The sequence below is a fragment of the Peromyscus leucopus genome, chromosome 17 (assembly GCF_004664715.2).
Source record: "Peromyscus leucopus breed LL Stock chromosome 17, UCI_PerLeu_2.1, whole genome shotgun sequence".
Taxonomy (NCBI): domain Eukaryota; kingdom Metazoa; phylum Chordata; class Mammalia; order Rodentia; family Cricetidae; genus Peromyscus; species Peromyscus leucopus.
The window spans coordinates 30,556,346-30,580,070 of record NC_051077.1 but is presented as its reverse complement, the minus strand read 5'-3'; the positions used below and the strand labels follow the sequence as shown (position 1 = coordinate 30,580,070).

Here is a 23,725-nt window from a genome sequence, read left to right as displayed (position 1 = left end):
AAGATTTAATTTAAAATTATGCTTGCTTTTATTGACATTAGATCAGCTCTTTTAAATCTATAGTCTTGATTCCAAGGTTATTTAAATAGCATTTAAACAGCATTCGGTCGTTGAGGAAGGCATAAGTTATAGTATGCATCCTTGTTCCAAAAGTCTGGGCTCTTCCATCCACACCAGCCCTAGATTTGGAAGAAGGGAAAGAAAACCTTTTATAACACAAGACTCCATGATGGAAACTCTGACATAAGGCTCAGATACTGATCTAATTCACGGATTTTCTAGTGAAGAAGGGTAACTTCTTTTGGTCAACTTGATACAAGCTGCCATCATTGTGAAGATGAACCTCAACTGGAAAAATGCCTCTATCAGATGTGCCTGTGGGGAATTGTCTTTATTGATGATTGATGTGGGAGGGCCCAGTACACTGTGGGCAGTGCCACCCCTGGGCAGGTGGCCCTGGGTCCTATGGAAAATCAAGCTGAGTGAGCCAGGGAGTGGCATTCCTCCTCCATGGCCTCCAGTTCTTGTCCTGATGTCTGGACTGTAAGATGAAATGAACCCTTCCCTCTCCAAGTTGTTTTGTTTAGGGTGCTTATCACAGAAATACAAAGTAAACTGATAGATTTTTAAACAGAACAACAACAAAATCTATAATACTTAGCTCTAGAAGTCATCAGAAACAAAACAAAAATCACTTCCTTAGCGCAACTGTTAGTCCAGACATACTCCATTGGTTCTAAGATACAGGCTATCAGTGGCTGTAATAGCTTTATTGTAAACTGTTTTACGTAGTAGTCTATAAAGGGCACACATATGTGCCATTCAGTGACACACCTTAGACATAATGAAATGCGAGACCCAAGCCAGCCCCTTGAGTTCTGTTTTTATTTTTTATTTTCATAGGCTGTCTTCCTTCCAGTCTTCATTCCTGTTTAATCCTTTCCTCCAGCAGAGAATAATTTTTAGTGGTTTTATTATAAATAAGAAAGTTTTATCAAATTTCTTTGAGGGCCCACTCATTTTTTCTTTGAGACAAGAGTCTTAAACTATAGCCCGACATGGCTTGGAACTTACTACGCAGTTTAGCCTGGGCCTTGAACTAGCAGTACACCTCCTACCCCCATGCTGGGATTACAGGTGTGTGTTAACCATGCCCAGACTGATTGTGTTAAAGGAAGCTGATGACTGGCCTGTATTACACTGAGGTCAAAAGCAATGTGGAATACTTCGGCTGAGAGCTGAGTTACTCCTCTAACTGAAGCTGCTGGAGGCTGGCAGGGATCTGGAGTCTATAGACTAGAGTGTATTAGCTCTTTTATAGTACGGAGGGAGAGTTCACTGAACATGTTCTTTTTTCCTGTCTCCCTTGTTAAGTGTCAAAATTTAAACAAGATCAAAATAGACAAAACATTGCACACTATCTGCATTGGCCTTTTGAATACTCTCATACAGACAGGCCTTATGGTAACCAGATTTTTTTTTTCCAAAGACAAATAGAGAAAGAGGCAGTGTATGCCAAAAAGGCATGGATATGGAGGCTGTACTTCCAGACGACCAAGCTGGGAAGTCAAACAGGAAGGCTCCAGAGGAACGTTATGGCTAATCTTGGTTGTCAACTTGACATACCTGGGAAGAGGGAATGTGAACTGAGGAACTGCCTGTCATCTGGCCAGTGGGGGCATTTCCTGATGGCTAACTGGAGAAGGAGGGCCTAACCCACTGTGGGGAGTGCCACCCTTTAGGTAAATGATCCTGAGTTGTATAAGACAGCAAGCTGAGCAAGCCATGGGAAGCAAGCCAGTAAACGGAGATCCTCCTCAGTCTGTTAGTGTCTGCCTCCTGTTCTGCCTTGAGCCCTCAACATCAGCTTGTGTAAGTGTAAGCCAAATAGACCCTTTCCTCCCCAGTCGTGCTGGTTATCACAGCAGCAGAAAGCAAGCTGGGGCCGGATGGTCAGGTGAGCAGAGGCGGAGTGCTCACAGTACAGCTCCGGGACCTACTGGAGTCACACAGTCAAGAGACCACGGTGGCTGTGCCCAGGCTCAGTTTGCTGTATGCACCAGAGGTTTAAAGGGCTTTCTACAAAAATGTGACTGGCAAAGTTCTCAGGGACAGTAATCAGGGATGACGGCTCCCTTTATGGCTCCCTTTATCTAATTGCCGCAGGATAACCCCAGCAGGGGCAGAGTCCAGTAATCAGCCAGAAGAAGCACGTTTATTCCCGGATCACCCCTGACGGAAACAATTAAGGTTTCTATCTGCTTTCAAGATAAAAATCTGGAGCCGGGTGCTGGTGGCGCACGCCTTTAATTCCAGCACTTGGGAGGCAGAGCCAGGCGGATCTCTGTGAGTTCGAGGCCGGCCTGGTCTACAGAGCGAGATCCAGGACAGGCTCCAAAGCTACACAGAGAAACCCCATCTCGAAAAACAAAACAAAACTAAAAGACAAACTCTGAACCGGGGCTCAGCTTCTCTGCCTATCCCTCTGATCCCTCCTCACTGGGATAAAGCTCACGGAGCTCGTGAAGTTTGGGGAACAGGCTGTGCTTTCCCTTCCCTTCATCTAAGGGGTCCTTCCACAGCCTTCTAAACCTAAACCTGCATACTTCTTGTCTGAGAGTCCTTTTGGACTGCCCTCTCCCTCCCCAGTAGACGGAGAGCTCCTTAGGGATGCTTAGGACTGTGGCTGACATCGATTGCGTACTAATAAATGCCAGACGAGTCACCACCTGGCTAGGAAGGGAAAACGTTGCTATTATCTAAAATATCGCCTGACTTATTTGTGTGTGTGGAGGTCAGGGGACAACATGCAGGAGTTGCTTGTCTACCATGTGGGATCCAGGGATCAAACTCAGGTTGTCAGGTTTGGTAGAAAGCGTTTTTTATCTGCTAAACCACCTCACCAGCCTTTCATATGAGAATTAGCTGCTTATAAATCAATTTAGATTTATGCCCCATGTAATTAATATTATGTCAATAAATACTTCTAAATTTGCTCAACTTTTGGTCTTGAGAGAATTAATATGTTATATGTACATGAGAAGTAGTCACATCATATGACTGGCATTTTGTTTATCTGTTGATTCATGGATTCTAAAAGTATTAAGGGTGTGTGTGGATCTATACATACGATGTTGATCCCTGGAGCTGGAGTTACAGGTAGTTGTGAGCCACATAAAGTGTGTGCTGGGAACTGAACTTGGGTTCTCTACAAGAAGAAAGGGCAAGAGCTCCTAACTGCTCAGTTACTCTCCAGTCCTGATTTTAAAAGTCTAAAAGGTTATTCTGTTATCCTGTTTTAAGACATTGATGAGACAATGTGCTACAAAATCTGCAAAGGAAATGCGTCTATCACGCTCTATTATGAAGTTTAGTGATAGCAAAGCTTTACAAACGTTTTGTCTTTTGTGATTTCTGTTATCTTTCCTGTCTTCCCTACATAGAATACAAGTGCACGACAGACTTAGAAACACTGCTGTGAGGACAACTGCCCTTGGCTTAGTATCTTTGTTAACAGCCAGGCTGTGGTCTTTCATTTCTGGCTCTTTGCCTTGTGTCTTAAATCTATGTGATATGGATATTTACCTTTTCCAAGATAACTTGCAGGTCTTCCGCACCTGTATAATGTGGGTCTAGAATTAGAAATTTTATCTGCCCTGTAGTTTCATTCCATGTGACTCCTAGTATTGTGTGAGCCAATACTCCTCCCCCTAGAAAAAAAGAAATACGTCATAGGGCATAAGTTAATTTCAACTGTTTATTTAGTTCAAATAAAAACTAATTGTTTTGCCTATTAATTGACTTACTACAGTATTAGTACAGTCTGTCCAATATTGTAAAAGATCATGATGGCAAATGTATTTGAAAGAATAAGATTATATATTTAACAACTACCGTGTTACGAATGGAAATATGTAAGAAATGCTGTAATCATATCTATAATCATATAAAGTTTATATTTCATTGCTATATCCATAAAATTCTCCAAAATCAACTGAGAAAGGGCCACCAAGAGCCCAAACTTTTCTCAGTGCAGTAATGATCACTGAGGTACCCCTCTGGGCTGATGGCTTTGTATCTGCTGAGCATCCCTAGCCCATCCACCCAGCAGGTTCTCTGTGATGTTCTGCTGACATCTACCTACCTCCATTTCTTACTCACTAGTGTCATTCATCTTCTATTGTTTTTCAGAGAATCATGTATCTTTAGCTCTGTTAATCAAATCTTGTTTTACAAGGAAAACCCAGCAAATGTAAGTAGTCTGTTGTCCATAAAACCAGCCAAGCTGGCAACAGAGTCATGATTCATGATGCTTAGTCAAGTGGCTATCACCTTTTAAAAAATACTATCCTTGGCTCATGTTAAAAAACAAAAACAAAACAGTTATTTTCTCTTTAACATTTGTTTTTGGCTACTAAATCTTTTTTGCAACTTTCCTATACTTTGGATAGAAATGTTTACATTTTTATTTTATGTGTCTGCGTCTATGTCTGTGGATGCACTACCTGTAGAGACCAGAAGAGGCACTGGATTCCCTGAACTAAAACTACAGGCGTCTGGGAGCCACCATGTGGGTACTTGTAATTGGACCCAGGTCTTCCAGAAAAGCCACCAGTACTCTTGGCTACAAAGCCATCTCCCCAGACCCAATTTTAAGATATTTAAAATGACTAGTTTTTATGTAACATTAAAACGTTATACAAATAAGTTTTACTTATTCTCCGCTCTGCCAAAAGAACCCAACATGTCCAAAACACCTTACCAATCATGACTGGAGTGCCCACATTCTGGAAATGGCTGGCCAGTTCCCGTCCTTGAGAGGCCATTTCTGAACCTTGGCTAGATGAAAAGAGATCGTCTCCTATCAGATTAACTGTTTTCAGCACTCAGTCAAGTAAGGAGTTGCGGGGAGTGGGGGGGTGTTCAATACTTTCAATCATTTTGTTCATGGATCTTGAAAAAAACATTAAGTGGTAGGGACCTGATTCAGATGCAACTTAAAGCAACATAAACTAAAATTTTAAGGATACTAACCAGGGAAGAAACAAAAAGATTCCAGCTTTCTGCTTCCGACTACAAAAAGGTTTTGTATTTTTTTGTTTTGTTTTGTTTTGGTTTTGGTTTTTGGTTTTTGGTTTTTGAAGACAGGATTTCTCTGTGTAACTTTGCGCCTTTCCTGGATCTCGCTCTGTAGACCAGGCTGGCCTCGAATGCACAAAGATCTGCCTGCCTCTGCCTCCTGAGTGCTGGGATTAAAGGCGTGCGCCACCGCCCAACAGGTTTTGTATTTTTAAGCATAAGATTGAAACTAGTCATCTTGTCCTTTTCCAAAGCCTATATGTTCTGTCTTTAAATTGGGATCAGTAACAGCCATCACATGTACAAGATAGAGGAGAGTCTAGGACTAATATATTCTTCTGTGAAAACCTCAAAGTGTTTTCAAGTGTACCCCATTTCATGGAGTATTTGCACACACTAAGTCCTTTTCATTTTGAGAAGAGAAAGACAGAAGGAACAGTACATATACTCCTCAGCATTCTAAGCTGAAAATACTGTGGGTAAAAACTCATTAGTATCTCTAACTATGAAACATCAGAGCTTAGCAACACAGCCCACTTGTTTCCCTTCATGAAAGGTTAGCTGGAAGCTAAGCCTTGTTGATACTGCCCTCTGTCATCAGTCTTGTACTGCATTTTTGAAAGATCAAATGAAAAATCCACATGTAATTTCACATCATTATAAAGTAAAGAAAAGAAAATGTACGCTGAATCATCATGAGTAGACCCATTACTTTTGTGGAGGTACCAGGTGCTGTGAGACCTGGTAAACTCGTGGCTGAGCAGGCAGCACACAAATGTTTTAATGTATCAAAACATTCTTTAACTTCTTAAAGTACTTAGTTTGTGAATGTGCATGTGTATACCTGTGCCATGCATGACACACATATGGAGCTGCCATGAATTAAACTCAGGTAGTCAGGCTTGGTGGCAAGCGCTTTTCACCTCATCAGTCCCAAACTTCAGTTTTGAAAAATAGTTCTTCACTGCTTTGTCTGCCATTAGTTCTTACTGATTTTCACAATTCCAATTGTAAGATCAAATATACCTTAAGTACTTGGATAATAGACACTGTTATTGTAGTTATCAAAAACAAGACAGCTTAAAATATAAGCCCAAGGAAAAAGTCTTTAAATATTTAATGTAGTATTTAATAAAGTAGAAAAGTCATTCCCAGTTTTTAAATTTATTTTTATTTTTATTTTAATGTTGTACCTAGGAGTTAGGTAAGGTGGGATCCCTAGTAACTGGTTTGCCTACAACAGCTGGTTATTACACTAGGCATGGCCCGAATCCTTTTCTGGGGTGGTAGCTATGGCCCCCAACCACCTAGCCCAATATGTTGGGCAATGCACTCACTCTAATTGACAACCATGATGCCCTGTTCCATGCTGCCCGAGTGTGGTTCCTCAGGCCGCTGTCTACCTATCTCAGCCTCTAGGGCGTATCTGTCACAGCCTGGGGAATCTCCAACTCAGGAGTGTTCCCTGCCTGAGCCAAGGAGCTCTTGTCTCTTGGACTTTAGTGTTGACTGCAATAATGCTATATTTTACTTATTTAGTAAATATTTTATAGTATATGTGAGTATAACATTTATGGTGATAAAATTAAAACTTCTTAGATGTTTAATAAAAAAGCAAGTTATGGTCACAGAAATTGATATGTGCTAATTAATATTTTCTCTTATTAGAATTGTAGAAAATGTAAGTTGAATACATTATTTGTATATTTGTTGGTTTGTTAACATGTTAGCAGGAAACAGAACAAAAGAAAAACATAATAGTCAATGATCAACATTTGGTTTTCTCCTCAGAGGACTTTTTGAAGATTTAAACATTAGCAAACTTCATTTTGTATATAGAACTTTACCCAAAGATATTTCTAAGTTTTCCATGTAATAGACTAAAATTAGGTCCAGAGAATACATGTATGTATCACAGCTTGTTTAAAAAAAAAAAGAGAGAGAGAGAGATTTATAAAGCAATGAGCTAATGAGCAAGAGCAATGATTGGAAATAACTAAGGAGGAAATGCCATTTTTCTATTACTTTAGAAATGATGTATCTGGTTTATAAAGTGTCCTTACCTGACAAACAGTATTTTTGAAGTGACACCAATCAGTTGGTTTAGCACCAGCTGTACCTCAATAGATCCAATCCACTGCCGTGACCCCACAAATGATGCTGGCTTGTCTCCGGCATCAACAAGAGCCTTTAGTATTAAAACACACAAAATAAAAACCCGTACACCAGACGGCTACTAAAATCACATTGAGGGTATTTTAATTAATTACCAGTAAAACAATACAGTTTTTTGAAATAAAAATAAATCTATGCCATGGGGTAATAATAACTATCAAGGGCATATTAAAAGCTGGTTTTAATTTCAAATGGCAAGTTCTGTACCTGCTGAATTTCTCTGTGTGTTGGAATGGACCTCTCTGTGTATCCCTGATGTCTGAACCATGAGCAGATGGTCTGTAGGGACCGATAAGCACAGCCCCAGCCATTATCATCTATCCGATCCTGCATATAATGATGATAAGCATAGATGCCCTGGACCACACAAACCTAAAAAAAAGAGATGTCGTATTTGTTAAAGACAGAAGTACACACTCTGTCGAACCACCAGAGTCATGTTTACTGTTTCAGAGCGAGACTTTTACTTTAGACCAGTGGTTCTCAACCTGTTGGTCACGACCTCTTTCACAGGGGTCAACTAAGACCGTCAGAAAACACAGAGATTTACATTACAAGTCATAACAGTAGCAAATTTACAGTTAGGAAGTAGAAACGAAAATAATATTATGGTCTAGTGGCACTACAACATGAGGAACTGTATTAAAGGGTTTCAGCATTAGCAAGGTTGAGAACCACTACTTTAGACACTTATAAAAATGCCTTCACAGAACAATGGCTTAATATTATATTTTTTTTGGCTTTTTCTTATAAGTACAGAGTCCTACTAGAAAGATATGTGTTCTGGCTTAACAATGCTAGTTCCTATACTTTCTTTTCCCCTTTCTTAATTTAATTTAGTTTTGAATATGCCAATGGTTATCTGATCATGAAGCCTTATATTTTTCTTAGTTGGAAATATCCTTTTCCCAATTAATTTTACAGCATGAACCCTTTTCCATTCAGGTCTCTGTTCAAATGCCAGAAGCCATCCATGACCAGCCTACTTAAAAATGGCATGATCACTTTCTCATGCCTGCCCTTTGTCCTAGCTATCAACTCTCTCCTGACTTCACGTATGTATGTATGTATGTATGTGTGTGTGTGTGTATTTAAAATTTCCAAGTAATTACAGCTATTTCACATATAACTGATTATATTTTCAATGTCTGCCTATCCACACTAGCACGTGGGCTATTAAGCCTTTGTTGTATCTTATTCATTTCTAGGCTCTAATTCCACAAAAGGCAGGGCACACAGCTGATAAACATGTTGCCGCTGAGTAAATGATGACTGAAAGAAGGAAGAAATAAAGGAATATACAAACGAGCAGAAGTAGGTTCTGTACAATGGAACACAGGAACAACACTTCTGCAGTTTTGTAGACCTGCCACTGACTACAGCTGGTGTGTGTTATTAATGACTAAAATGGGGACTGATGTCATAAGATTCTTCCTGGCAGTATAATGCTAAAAATGAGGAAATACAGGGCACTCACACGACGATTAGGCAACAGACTGACAGGGTGTAAACTGAAAATGTGTAATCAGATTATTTGGTAGCAGGAAAACCGGCTGCTCCAAAGCTATCTATGTCCTAGCCCCCAGAACAACAGCAATCCTACTTTATGTATATGATTAAGGAATTCATTTAGATGGAGAGGTAGGAGAGTTATTCGGAGAGTCTAGCCAGGGAGGCACTAAATGCACGCACATGCATCTTTATCACAGAAGAACAAGAGGAATCAGCTCTGAATGATGTCATCACAGCCAAGGAATGCTAGCAACTATCTGAAGCTGAGGAGATGAAGAATGGATATTCCTCAGGAGCCTGTGGGAGAGACGATGGCCCTGGAGATACATTTAGTTCAACCAAGTGATGCTAATTTTGGACTTCCAGCTTCCAGAACTGTGACACAGACATTTCTACAGTCTTCAGCTACCAAGTATGCATCATCTGTCACAGCCTTTACAGTAAATGAGTCCTCTGCTTTAGGACTTCTTCCCAATGCCTTTTTTTTTTTTTTTTTTTTTTAAATAGCAAATGAGTCCTCTGCTTTAGAATGTCTTCCTAACAGTAGGCAAAGATCATAAACATATGGTGGATGTTAAATAATTTTCTAAAAGAAAGATTAAGTGCCATCATATATAAATGTAAAAATACTTAACAGTGAATAAAACAAAAATCTTTCAAATTAAAATTATAGATTACAATAAAAGTAGTGCTTTATCTGCAATTTAAAACTCTACATTAGAAAACAGGAAAGATTAACAACAGTTCCAACTTAAGAAATCAGAAGAAACACATTAAATCAAAGAAACAAAATAAAACTCCAAAATTAGTGAGACAGAAAACAAAAGTTATAAAGAGGGGTTATCAAAGGCAAATGTTTAAAGGAAGGAAAAAATCATAAAGTGATATGAAGATTAAAAAGAAAATATAACTATATGAGTAATTAAAACCTAGGTAAATATGATAATGTCCTATAATCACTAACAGAACTGAATATTACTAAGAATATTCACAGAGAGGCTGGAGAGACGGCTCAGCAGTTGAGAGTGCACACTGCTCTTACAGAAAACTGAGCTCAGTTCCCAGCACCCACAGCAGGCAGCGCACAACCACCTGTTAATCCAATTCCAGAGGGATCCAGCACCTCTGGTTTCCACAGCCACCTTCACACACAGACACACACACAGACACACACACACACACACACACACACACACACACACACAATCGAAAATAAAATCTCTTAAAAAAAGAATAACTCACAACAAAATACTAAAGTTCAGGTTGTTTTTCAGGCTTTTCATATCAAATGATCAAAAAATAACATGCTAATCGTATATAAACTCTAGAAATATAAAAGATGGAGCATTTCCCAAATCATTTAATGAGCTGTGTATCACTGGCACTTTTTTTAATTAAGAGAAAAGAAAATTATAAGGAAATATCAGTTACAAATAAAGATTATATATATATTTATATATATTTATTATTTATATATTTATATATATATAAATCAAGACAGAGTTTCTCTGTGTAACAGCCCTGGCTGTCCTGGAACTCTCAGACATCTGCCTGCCTCTGCTTCCTGAGTGCTGGGATAAAAGATGTGCGCCACCACTGCCCCACAATGAAAAAAATCTTAACAAAATATTATCAAACTGAATCCAGCAGTGACTAAGACATGATAATGAACACAGTAAACTGGATTTCTATAATAAGCACATCCATTATTACTGGGAGATCAGATGAAGTGTTTAGGGGTAAACAACATGAAGTTTATAACTTTCCCTGAAATGGTTCAGGGGAATATAGAGACAAAAATTAAAAAAACAAAAACAAAAACAAAAACAAAAAACAGTTTACAACTGTTTCACACAGGAGACATGAATGGGACTGTTCGCAGAAGACTGCCTAAAATCACAAAAATCCTGGAAAAAGTAATGAAAATGTTTATTATACAGGATCCAAGATAACTGAACCATAGTGAGACCAAATAAGATGAATTTTAGATATAGAATGTTGAGTGAAGAAGCAAGCTGTAGAAGATTGCATATACAATGGTAAGGTTTTTTATAAAAGTCAAAGTGAAACAAATATTGCTAAAGTAATGTATACCTCATATGTATACATACACACGAAGCTCTTAAAAAAACAAAAATGGGAGGGAGAACGATGAATGTGTCTCTGTGCAATGGCCCTTTAGCATCCTTAGAAAACTGTCCCAGGACCCAGTGCAGATACAAAATCTTGGATACTTAGGCTCTTCATGAAAAATGGCACGGTATTTTTATAACTTATGCACTCACTTTAAATCATCTCTAGATTACCTATCTTAGACACGAACAATGAAAAGACGATATAAATGGCTACTCTATTTTCTAGGAAATAGCAGCAAGGCAACAATATATCCACTCAAGGCAGACTTTTTTTTCAAGATATTTTTGACCTAGGATTGGCTGAACGCACAGATGTGCAAGCAGCAGGTGTGGAGGCTGACTGTGTAGGAGTCACAGGAGCTTGTAGAGGGCGACTCAGAGTTCCACTGTAACGTTACGCACTCTATTTCTTACTCCATGATTCTGACAGAGCAAGAGTCGGACTGTGCTGAGGAGGTAGGGCGGAGACAAAGGAGCAGACAAGTTGGTAATGTTCTGGTTCTTAACTGAGGAGGACTCCTGGTTATTCATGTCTTTGCTATGCTGCGAAATATACATGTGTACCAATGTATGTATATACCCACTGTGTGTGTGTGTGTGTGTGTGTGTGTGTGTGTGTGTGTGTGTGTGACACACACAGGTCAAATATTATAAATACTAAAATAAAGAAATGCCTTTTGCATTTTGTAACTTGGATTAAGAACCTGTTTTACTGTCAAAATCAATCAGCATGCACTTAATGCTTTATGATCTTGAGCTTTTTGTAAACAATTATTAAGAATTTGAAATAAACATAGGATGCAATATAAAACATGGAGTTCTAAAACTAGTTTAAGAGAAAAATATTTAAGCCAGGAGCTTGTAGAGGGCGACTCAGAGTTCCACTGTAACGTTACGCACTCTATTTCTTACTCTATGATTCTGTGACAGAGCAAGAGTTGGACAATAGGTTTCTTGGGATTTCCTCCTATCTTCTCGAAGTAAGTGAAATCATTTACCATCTCTAGAATGTTGACTCTAGACTCGTGGGTTACACATAATGGTGGGTGTTCAGCTAATGCTACAGCAGAGGAAGCCGGTCTGTTCATGCGGATGGAGCTGTTATGGCTAGGACCAAAACCTCAGTCCTCTCTCAGTTATCACAGCGGTTTACCCATTTTGATTCTTAAGATTTCCTTACAAAACTCCCGGACACTCAGAAGGTACTGAAGGAATGCCATCCAAGATGGCCAGTCACATCTTCTTCCTTTGTAATCTGAACTGAGAAGTGCACAGTAAACCCAGCGGTAAGAGCAGAGGATCAAGGTGAGAAGTCAGGCTGAACAGCCCCGAGAGGAACAGGAGGGAGTTTTACACAATTCAAACAAGGCAGATGCAGCGGCAGAGGGCTGGCCAGGCCAGGAAGGGCTATCAGGACCAAAGACACAGGGGCAGCAGCAGGTGGCCAGCAAGGAGCCTGCTAGGTCGTCAGAGAGCCTGAGTCAGCCCCAGTTTCTAAGAGGTTCCGTGCTCCCGCTCCTGGATGACAATGAGATTCTTTTTACTGGCTTTCATGTACCCTTAATTGAACCCCTGTCCCCACTCTCCACCAATCCAGTTATCTGAGCACTTATATCGAAAGTCTGCAACCAGACACATGCTGTATAGTACAGAGGGCAGCGACTTAGCCTTGTCCATACTGTGGCTTGGGGAGACTACGCCCTTAATTCGCATGATTTGTCAGGTGCAGAGTGAGGAAAGAAAGGAACAAACCTTTTGAGAAATCAGAGAATGTTCTTTTAGTGGGAGAAATGTGGTAAATACTCTCCATTGATAACCCTTTTAGATCATTAATTACTGCTATCTTTTTTGAGGCAAGGTCTCCCTGGCTAGCCTGGAATGTGCTGAGATTAAAGATATGTGTAAAACCACTCTAAGATAATTACTGCTATTTTTTTTAAGAAGACTTATTTTGTGTGTGTATGCGTATGTGTGTGTATGTGCGTGTGTGTGTGTGTGTGTGTGCCGCGCATGCGTATGCATATGTGTGTATGTGTGTGTATGTGTGTGTATGTGTGTGTGTGTGTGTGTGTGTGCACTAGAAGGCAGCATAAGGTCTCCGAGAGCTGCAGAAGCAGCAGTTGTGAGTGGCTTGATGTGAGTGCTGGGAACCGAACTCAGGTACTATGGAAGAACAGCAAACATTCTAAAATACAAAGCCATCTCTCCATCTACTAATTACAGCTATCTTAAGGGAGGTTTTTTGAGTTTTGTTGTCTTGGTTTTGGTTTTTCAAGACAGGGTTTCTCTATGTAGTCCTGGCTCTCCTAGAACTCACTTGGTAGCCCAGGCTGGCCTCGAACTCACAGAGATCCACCTGCCTCTGCCTCCCAAGTGCTGGGATTAAAGGCATGTGCTACCACCGCCCGGCCCAGGAATCAATTCTTAAAACTGTCTCTTGGGAACCAATCCAAAACAATGAATGACAACAATCAATCAAAAACTAGTTGAACTCACCATGCTACCCTCTATGTTAGGTGGACTCAGGTAAGTATGTGGGTTTCTAAGGCAGCCATCTTTATATGGTTCGTCTGAAAAGTGATAAGCATTAGCCCTTTTGAAATAAGGTCTGTCTTGAGGCAGATTGAAGAGGTCATGTAACTCCTAAATAAACCAGAATCAATAAACAACAACAACAAAAAAAAAGGATTTTAGATTTTTAGTTAAAACACTCAAACTCAATACTTATAAGACAGAAAATATGTTAGCTATAAGCTTTCAAAAACATAACTTAAGTCACCAAGGTCAATTGGTGAGTAAACTGAAACCAATTTACACTCCTCTAGCAGAGACTAGATGGGATGACAGAAATGGGAAAATAACTTGTGAGAATTGGGATGTTTTGTAAATGAGAAATTATAGATGTCAAGGACTTTGGACAGCCCTGTTTACAACACTTTAGACATGTAAGTGCACTCATTAAATACAGGGTAGAAGCTAGTGATTTAAGGCCAACCAAGATGGCATGAATAAAAACATTTACCAGTGTAACGCACCATTTTCTCAAACTCATAGAGACACCATACTTATGCTAAAAGTCTGGCCAATCTCCAACGTACTTTAGTGGTTTCGACAGGTCAGCTTGCACAGTGTCTGAAAATCCATTTATCTCCAACATTTGGACTTAGGAGCAGAGTTTAGGACATAATTTGGTGAGTGCCACAGGTCCAAAAGACATTCTAAAACCAGTCCTTTTGTTGATAAATCTCATTTCTTTAAATGCTGGACAGGTTTGTCCAAACCTTCTCTAATGAAACTTAAATGACCTTATTTGTGGTTGGCTATTACCGTGTACCATAGCCAGAATTAGCTTGGATTCCAGCATTCCTTTTGCATTGTCCTGTTGTCTTTTTCAAATCTGGAGCTAACTGAGGGTAGAGGAACTTCTTAACATCCATCAGCTACTCTAGGCATGTACTTTCCATTTCTATTTTTCACTATGAAAAATGTCAACCCTTCATAATTATATGATCCACACTGAGCACTTGAAATTAAAACGTTACATGCTACACTAAACTAATGTTTTCATTACTAAACACGTCACAAAGAAATTTCATGAAATTTCTATACAGTAGCCCATTTCTATATTTTTAAATTGAACTGTAAAATAATTTATACTTATTACCAATTATAATTAAGCACGAAATGAACAAGAGACTTTTTTTCTCATAATAAATGATCCACTTTTACCTTTCTATAGGCCTGCAGCTGACCGTCTGGAATTCCTGATGGATATAAAATTGTTACGAGATTTTTTTTCCCTGGCAATAGGAAGTGCAGTGGCTCAGGGACTACGATGGATGTTCCTTTCATATATCTCAAAATGCATTTTTCCACATCAACTAGTTGATTAAGAACTGCATCCACTAGAAGTTTTCGAACTCTGTAGAAGGAAATATTTAAGTGAATTAACAAAAGGTAGAGAAGCTAAGATGAAGATGTGTAGCTAATATGCCCTTAATAGAATAAAAAACTTCCACTGGACAAGGTTTGCCAAAGTCTAAATTACGCAATGTCAACGTAATTGTATTTACTCTGGGTGGATAGAGGGAAGCCTTCTAGGTTTGGGTGTGCTTTCCTTTCTCTTCCAAATAAATATTTAATTATTCGATGACTCTTAGGTTGAAAACAAGGAGTACATCACAGTAAAAATAGCCCATCACCCTGGATAGGACTTTTTTTAAAAGTCCTATTTTTAAAAGAACGGAGTTCTGATTACTTTATAGAAGGGTCCTCATTTAAATGTGGCATTAGTACTATAAAAATACCTACTTTCCCCATGTTTCTTCTGGAGCAACAGATACAACTGCATCGATTGGCAAGCTCATATTAATGTAGTGGTGTTCTTCATTTTCCCTTTCAATGATGGGGGTTACAGCTCCCAGAGAGGTCGATATTTCCAGCATGAGCTCTATATTTACTATTTGTTGCTACACAGACAGATAGTTAAGAGTCAACTTGTGGAACATTAAACACTGAATCTAAAAGGTAAATAGAGTTTTAAAGGATGATATATAAAGCTACATTATAGATAGTAACTGAAAGGACCAGGCAGATGCCATCACAGACGGCTCAGTCTTCCTTCAGAGATCAGGCCTCAATTTCAGTTTCCTGAGACTTGAGCAAGCAGTGTCTGGGAGGGCCATGAACAAAAGACCTAGTCCTTGCAGTAGCTCCCTTTCTGCACACACTCTGACTGCTCAAGGTTCAACCAACTGTTTACTGTCTGGGACCCCTCACCAACTTAGAGCTACGTGTATGGGTCAATGTGACAGCCTGGGTCACTGAACCAGCCCCCACAGTCAGTATGTGCTAGGCCAGCCAGCCCCCATGGCAACTCAAGGACAGAGCCTGGGACTTGTCCAGGCCTGTCCAAAAATGGTAACTGTAACCCCCAACCAACCTTAGCCACTGTTCCTATGTAGTCTGTAGACCCCAAGCCCCCTTGCTTTAAAAACCCTGCCCCATTGCTGCTCAGGGTCTCTCCTGCTCTGCTGCTGCGTCAGACGGACGGAGAGTCCCAAGTTAACTCGCAATGCAAAGACTCTTTGCTTTTGCCTGGGATTTGATCTCTTGGTGGTCTCTGGGGACTCTGGGTACAACAGTAACTACAGGAAATCCCTTTCTGCTTTAAAATAAACTGCATGAATATAGAGTGAGTGGCAAGTGGAGATGGAATCAGACTGTCCACGTTTATAAGTGTTAGAGCCACGTGTAGGGCACACTGGGTTATTATGCTATTCTTTACACTTTTGCACAGACCTAAAGTAAAAAAAAAAAAAAAAGAAGAAGAAAACAAAACAAAAAACAAAAACAACAAAACAAAACACCATCAAATAAAATTGCTCAGCAGCTGGATTTCTGTGAATTTGAAGCCAGGCTGGTCTACTTATCAAGTTCCAAGCCAGCTAGAGTTGCATGGTGAGATCCTGTCTCAAAACAACAACAAACGAAGCAAACAAAAAGTACCCAAACCAAAAAACTATATGCTCTCGGTATAAGACAACCCTGAAATTCCTTTCTGTGTATGGAATAAATCAGCAGAATTAGAGGATGCCAGAATCAGAGAATCCTGGAGGCTTCTCACTGGGATCAGTTAGAAAGTTCGTGAGGCCGAAGTGGAACTAGAAGCAGAAATACAATTTATACAGGTAAATATGAATGTGCATTTTTTTTTGTGTGTGTGTGCCTGTGTGTGCACAGTAAACATACATGTGGGTGCTCCATGGAGAATGGCTGATTCCCAATCTGGAACAGGGAAAATACATGATATGTCTGGAATAATGTATTTGATTAAAGTAGGGAACACCAAAAAGAAAATTTCAAAAGGCTACCAGACACACTACCTTCAATGAGATATTAGTTATAATGGAAAACAGTACTTTATAGTGGATACAACTGGTAAACGTCATAAGTAACTGACAAATATGTCAACATCACCAACTCAGAACACATGGAAAGCACCTGCTTGTTTAATATGATACGCTAGGACACAACTTCTCTAATATGCCAGCTAAAAATATGGAATCTAATCACAAGCACAAAATGAACCCATGCTGAGGAGCATACTGCAAAATAACTACCATGTGCATACTCTTTGAGTAATTTCCAAATCATTATCAGCCATGGTTTTTGTACACTCCGTGTTTTTAAATTTAACAGTGCGTCAGTGTATCTCAGTGGTGTCTTAAATATAACCCAAACTGAACTCCTCTTCCCCCAAATGTGGGCTAATCTCTGCTATCTCCTGGATACATCTGGAATGAGGGCACTCAACTGGAGAATTTCCTCCACCAGACCGGTCTGTGGGTATTTTCTTGATTGCCAAGCGATGTAGGAGGGCTGAGCCCACTGTGGGTGGTACCATCCCTGGGCAGGCGGTTCTGGGTAGTATCAAAAGCTGGCTGCGCATGAGCGAGGAGGGCGAACAGCTTTCCTGCCTAGTTCCTGCTTCTGTTCCTGCCCTGCCTTCCCTCGGTGCAAGCCTGTGATGTAGACCTGTAAACCAAATAGCATCCCCCACATCCTCAAGCTGCTTTTGGTCCTGGGGTTTATCAAAGAAGCAGAAAGCCAACTAGAACACCCACTTTCCAGGTCTACTCAAGGAAGGAACTAGTTATGCCATATCAATTAGTTCCTAGTCAGCCCATTGTGTCTCCTAAATATGTCTACGTAGTTAGTGTTGACTGCCAACTTGACAGAGTCTAAAAACACCTGGGAGATGGGCTTCTGGGCATGCCTGTGGGGGATGGTCTTGATTAGGTTAAATGAAGTGGCACCATTCCCTGACTGGGATCCTGGGCTGTATAAATAAAGGAACTGAGCAGCAGCACACAGACATGCTTTCTCATTCTACCCAGCTGTGTCATGTCCCTGCTGCCCTGACTTCCCCTCCAAGAGCTAAAATAAACTCTCCTAAGTTGCTTTGGTCAGAGTATTTTACCACAGCATTGGGAAAGGAAGTCAAGACAGCGGTCAGATCTCACCACTTCCATCTTCATACCCAGCGGACTAGTTAATACCTCCTGTCCAGCCTAGGAAAACACTGCAGGGAGTAACTTTGTACAACACCCTGCCTTGAAGATTGTCTCTGGAACTTATGCATGTGGTGGGGCCCCATAACACTGGGTTAAAAATCAGCAGAACAAACAGACAATGTGAAAAAAAGAACCCCTTCAACACGGTCTTGCATTACATGATGTATCACTTTATCAAGTTTATGAATGGGTCCCTTTCATTTACTTTTAAGCAATTTGTAAACCTACTCAAATCAGTTTTGGTTTTGCAAGATCAAAACAAAATAACACCTTCAAAATTACACACTACAATAAGAAAAAAATATTTAGATATGTAAAACAGACAGGCCTCGATATTATGGAAGGGCAAGATTAAATTATCACCTATACCTCACTTATCCAAATGCAAGGATTTAATTTGAAAAGACAGATTTGCTTACCATGTCTGAAAACTTTTTGTCTTTCTTTTTTGTGAATTTTCGCTTTGTATCCTCTTCCTGCTCAAATCTAAAATTTTAATATACAAAGACATTTACAAGCACGGAATGATGCCTTGAGAACATTTGCAGAAACTCTGGAAACACTCACTGAATGAAGTGCACTATGTTCTTACAGGTCGAGGTGTCAGTGAGCTCTCCCGTGCTCAGGTCGCTGTTGGGCCAGAGATACACGGAGCTGTTGCAGATTCTGAACACGAGGGCATCTGAAGACAGCTTGCTAGTGAGGTCATCCAACACCTGTCTTAGTGCGTTCTTGATAAACATTTCTAAATGAGAGGCGAAATAGTCAGCGAGATCTTAAACTTTTGACACGAATGGCTTTAAACATAAGGCAAGAGCAGAGGACAGTGAACATGACCCCCAAGCCCCCTCCCCTAATTTTCAATCACTGTCACAATTCTGGCCTCTCTAGCTTTACAGTTCTGAGACCATAAATTCCACCCAATGGCTTTTAGCATGTCTGTAACAATTTACAACCAGCACTAACGTTTTGAAAGCAATCATTATGGAATTTTTCACACCCTCAAAGAGACACCCAGTCCCTCTTTGCAGTCACTCCTCATGCCCTTCGCTTTTCATCCCTTACCTTCTGAATGTCTGACTCTAACGTCACATCGCTTTTCATCCCTTACCTTCTGAATGTCTGACTCTAACGTCACATTCGGCCTGTTTAGGGATGGTTTCATTTACCATCCGGGAGTTAGCTGTTGCCCTTCCAATCTCACGTTCTCCACCCCCTGTTCTGACCACTCTCCCCCGAGTTTCAGATTCAACCAAGTGCTCGCTGGAAACCTGAACATGATGTCCCAGCGGCATCTCAAAAGTATCGCATCTCGGCTGTAATTTCTCACGCTCCTCCCTGAACACTCTCTATCTCAGTGTTCGGCATCAGCCTCAGGCAGAAACTAGAAGGCATCCTGGGACTTGCTTCATCCAGATCCCGCTGATTTCCTTCTCCTCCAAGTTTCTTCTAACTTCCAATAGACTACAGTGTTTAAAAGAGTTGGGCACCAGGACATGAGGTAACACACACTTACAACTCTGCAATGTGCGGCTCCAGGCAGTCTACGTTGTGTTCATTAGGGACAGTTTGCCGGTGTGTGTGTGTGTGTGTGTGTGTGTGAGAGAGAGAGAGAGAGAGAGAGAGAGAGAGAGAGAGAGAGAGAGAGAGAGAGAGAGAGAGAGAGAGAGAATTTTCTTCAAGACAGACCTAAAGGTTCATAAGGAAGGTTAAATCTTTTAAATTACACAGAGATGCCCTGTGGGCTGGAAAGGGAGTTAGAATACAGCATCTAAAGTTGAATCCCATTTAATTTGAGTTTAGTTTATTTTTCTTATCTCATCCTCAATATGTATCACTGTAAATTCAATAATAAAAGAAGTTTTGGGAAGACGTACCTTTAGGAGGGGCTAGCTGAAAAGCCAGATCAAAGCCTCCTCTTACTCGGAAGAGTATATCCATAGTTTTGGGAGATCACCTAAAACAAATGAAACCACAATTCCCTGGTAAAGCAAGACAAACTCATCTTCACATAAGTTAGAATCTATTTCGGGTTAGGATAGGCCATTAATTTTTCACTTATTTCATGAGTTAATTCCTTATGTGTAAATATACCACAACACCTGCAGATTCTAAAAAGGGGTTTTTCAAACCTTAGTTCCGTACTGAAATCACCTAGGGAGCTTAAAATTCTGATGCCCAGGAGGCACGGCCAGAGATTCTGATTAATTGGCATGAGGCCGTCCCAGGGAACAGGAGTATGTAAACCCCCCCCACCCCCCACCCCCCGCTGCTTCCTTTCATAGTGACTACAGTGTGAAAAATCGGTTCAGCATCAACGCACCAATACTTCTAATCATGGTCTTGATGGACTTGGCAATGACATGAAAACATCAGGGGCAAAAAACTAGTTTAAGAACGTGACGAGAACACTCGGCCTAATGTGCTGAGAGACTGTGGCTAAGTCAGTGAGAGCAAAGTAGTTACTGAGGGTGAGAAGAGACACCGGTGGACCTCTCCATCTTAAAAGGTCCAACCACGATTTCACACTTAGAAAATACCCCGAGATTAGAGTACAAGGATGCTAACCTACCCGCCATAGCTAGAGAAAGCATGTTAGACAGAATTCACATGGCCTGGGTCAATGTCACCACTGACAGAGAGAAAAAAGGCATCTCAAAACGGACGAGACTAGCAGTTCTTAATTTGAATCCATACACTGAGTTTCAGGAAGCAAATGAGTTACGTCAAAAGAACCTGTATCATAATGTGTTTATGTGTGTATGTGCGGGGCCGGGGGGTGGATCTTGATGTTTCAAAGATTTTATCAGATTCTTACAATACGTCCTGAACAGGCTAAAGAACTACAGTACACAGTGGGAACCTGTGATGCTCTGAAAGAGAATGGCCTCCCATAGGCTCATGTTTGAAGACTTGGTCCCCAGTTGGTGGAACTGTTTGGGAAGGATTAAGAGGTGTGATGCAGCTGGAGGAGGTGTGTCATGGAGGCAGGCTTTGGGGCTTCAAAAGCCTCCCACCATTCTCAGGAGGCTCTCTGTCTCCTGCGTGTGGATCAAGATGTGAGCTCTCGTCTTGATTTGCTATTCCAGAGGCTTTGCCATGCCTCTGCCACACCACCACAGACTCGTAAATCTCTGGAACTGAAAGCCCAAGTAAACTTTTGATCATGTGCATGGTGTCTTATTACAGCAATCACAAAGGTACTAACACAGAAGAAACTATTCTGAAACAAATGAGCCAGTACTCACACCTGTTACCCGGACACTGGACTAAATGACCAGACATTGGGTGTATATTTATATTACCTTTGATCTACAGGACCTTAAGAAGTAGGTACCACTACAGTTTTGGTTTTGCAAATTCCTTGTCACATTTCTGTAAGAGTGATAGCATTTATTTATATTATACACTGTAACCTGGTAAAAGATCATACCACATGTCCCCATTTCACTTCATTGAATTTGTCCTATGCAAACAATAAAAAAGTTCAATACGCAATGCTGTCCATTTATCCTACTCTTGTTTATCAAAAGAAACCAAACCCTAAAGAATTGGAAAGTACTGTGAGAGCTACCAATAAGAAGTTTTTTGTTTGTGTGTGTGTGTGTGTGTGTGTGTGTGTGTGTGTGTGTGTGTTAAAGGTAGGGTTTTCCTGTTAAGCTCTGGATGTCCTGGAACTCTCTATGTAGTCCAGACTGGCCTTGAACTCCAAGATTCACCTGCCTCTGCCTCCCAGGTGCTGGAATTAAATAAGTGCACTACTACCACCCGGCCCAGTAAGATGTTTGATAAAGAACAATACTACTATTTGAATGATAAAGAAAGAACAATACTACTATTTGTATAAAAAAAAGTTAAATAAACTGAAGATTTAAAAGACAAGCAGGAGTAAAATTTAAAATAAAAAAATAACTCAGGTACTTATTGTATGATTTTGATTAACTTAATCACTCGTGTCTATTCTCTTCTGTAAATTTGGAAAGAAAGATATAACTTCACTGGGATATTATGAAGACTCCTTAAGAAACCATATGTGAAAGCCCCAGAGTCTCTTGAGGTTTCTGAATCAACATCCTCTCTGGGGATGTAATACTTAAGCTGAAATCTGAGGGGTAAGTAAGTAGCTATTAAAAGGAGTTTTGACATTTCCAAAGGAAAGAGGTATACGTACATGTGTGCGCGCGCGCGTGTGTGCATGTGCCCGCACATGTGTCAAAGTGCCCATTCCAGGCAGAGTGACCAGTTGCTGAAGGCCTGCTTAAAACAACATCTAGGGGGCTGGAGAGATGGCTCAGAGGTTAAGAGCCCTGGCTGCTCTTCCAGAGGTCCTGAGTTCAATTCCCAGCAACCACATGGTGGCACACAATGGTGCCCTCTTCTGGCCTGCAGACATACATGCAGGCAGAACACTGTGTACAAAATAAAGAAATTTAAAAAAAAAAAAAAAAAACAACATCTAGGAAGACTGATGTGTGGTATATGACTATATTGCCTACACTTGGCAGGTGGAGGCAGGAAGATGGGAATTTCAAAGTCATTCCCGGCTGTCTAGCCAGTCCAGGGACAGCTTGGGTTTTGTGAGACCCTGTCTTAAAACCAAACCAAAGCAAAAGATTACTTAGAATATGACCCAATCGGATCATATTCCGATGTAATGCTTAAGTATTACATCCCCAGAGAGGATCTTGATTCAGAAACCTCAAGAGACTCTGGGGCTTTCACATATGGTTTCTTAAGGAGTCTTCATAATATCCCAGTGAAGTTATATCTTTCTTTCCAAATTTACAGAAGACGGCAAGGACCAAGGTCAAGATGGTAAGGTTAAGAGGGTGATACTATAGACACTCGGAAGTAGAACCCAAAAGATTTGATTACTGACTTGAGATGAGGCACATGTGTCAAGTGCTCGGTGGGCACAAGAGGGGTGAGGTGGGTTATCTGCAGAGACGTGTATTCTGAAGGAGGAGTGTGGAGAGAGGGGGTGGAAATGGTGCGTCAGCTCTGCAACGGCTGAGTTCGAATGATCTATTTAAGAGGACGCAGTTGACTAGATGTATGAATTGGGTTCAGAAGAAAGGGGAGAAAGCTCAGGGTGCAAAGTATATCTGAAGAAGACAGACATCTGCGGTACAGAAGGCAGGACCCGGCTGAGCTAGGAGACTGAGCGAAAACAGGGAGAAGGCGACGCCACGTCAGCGAAGGGAGCAGACTGGAGGAAGTTACGCCTGTCTTTCCAAAATCAAAAGTTCTTTCTTCTTAGCTTCCAAATACGCCAAAGAGTGCCTCACTGCTAAGGTGCAATGACTGATCCCGAAGGTCGGGTGTCCTGGTGCAGCCGAGGCAGCTGGGAGACCCAAGTGGGGAAATTTTGCACCACCACCGTTGGCCCCTCGGGGCCTGCGCCTCCCAGGGGGCTGGAGCCATTCTCCTAAAGGTTGCCGAAGTCCTAGGAGAAAACACGGGAGGGTCACTGACAATCGGAATCACTTACCAGGTTCACCACCTGGAGATGACAGGGATGACGATCTCGCGCAAGTCAAGGTCCTCCCGGAAGTGGCGTCAACGCCCGCCAAAGGGCGGGCTCCGGCCGATGGACTACAACTCCCAGCATGCCTCGCACCAACCATCGCCGAGCGTACCATACTGCAGCTGTTCGCCAAATGGCTAGAGGACCGGGAAAGAGAAGGCTTCGTTTTCGAGAGATTTTTTTTTTATTGACTGAGACTTCTGTGTCCTACGGGCGTTCAT

General features: G+C 40.9%; 1 protein-coding gene across 1 annotated transcript; it reads right to left on the bottom strand.

Moving 5' to 3' along the window:
* Positions 1-4: 4 nt before the first annotated feature.
* Ufsp2 (UFM1 specific peptidase 2) lies at positions 5-23,555 on the bottom strand. Its single transcript, XM_028881165.2, has 12 exons — positions 23,469-23,555; positions 19,855-19,934; positions 18,545-18,722; positions 18,397-18,463; positions 15,213-15,370; positions 14,631-14,823; positions 13,398-13,544; positions 7,462-7,626; positions 7,143-7,267; positions 4,763-4,839; positions 3,586-3,710; positions 5-179 (listed from the first exon to the last, which is right to left on the bottom strand). Exons 2-12 carry the CDS (start codon positions 19,916-19,918, stop codon positions 93-95), a joined length of 1,386 nt encoding a protein of 461 aa, XP_028736998.1. The 5' UTR covers positions 19,919-19,934; positions 23,469-23,555; the 3' UTR covers positions 5-92.
* Positions 23,556-23,725: the final 170 nt, after the last annotated feature.

Coding starts and splice junctions, on each gene's coding strand:
- Ufsp2 (XM_028881165.2), bottom strand. CDS start 19,918: ATGGATATACTCTTCCGAGTAAGAGGAGGCTTTGATCTGGCTTTTCAG. Junction 7,268..7,461: donor CACACAGAGAAATTCAGCAG/GTACAGAACTTG, acceptor TTAATACTAAAG/GCTCTTGTTGATGCCGGAGA. Junction 4,840..7,142: donor TCAAAAATACTGTTTGTCAG/GTAAGGACACTT, acceptor CTTTTCATCTAG/CCAAGGTTCAGAAATGGCCT.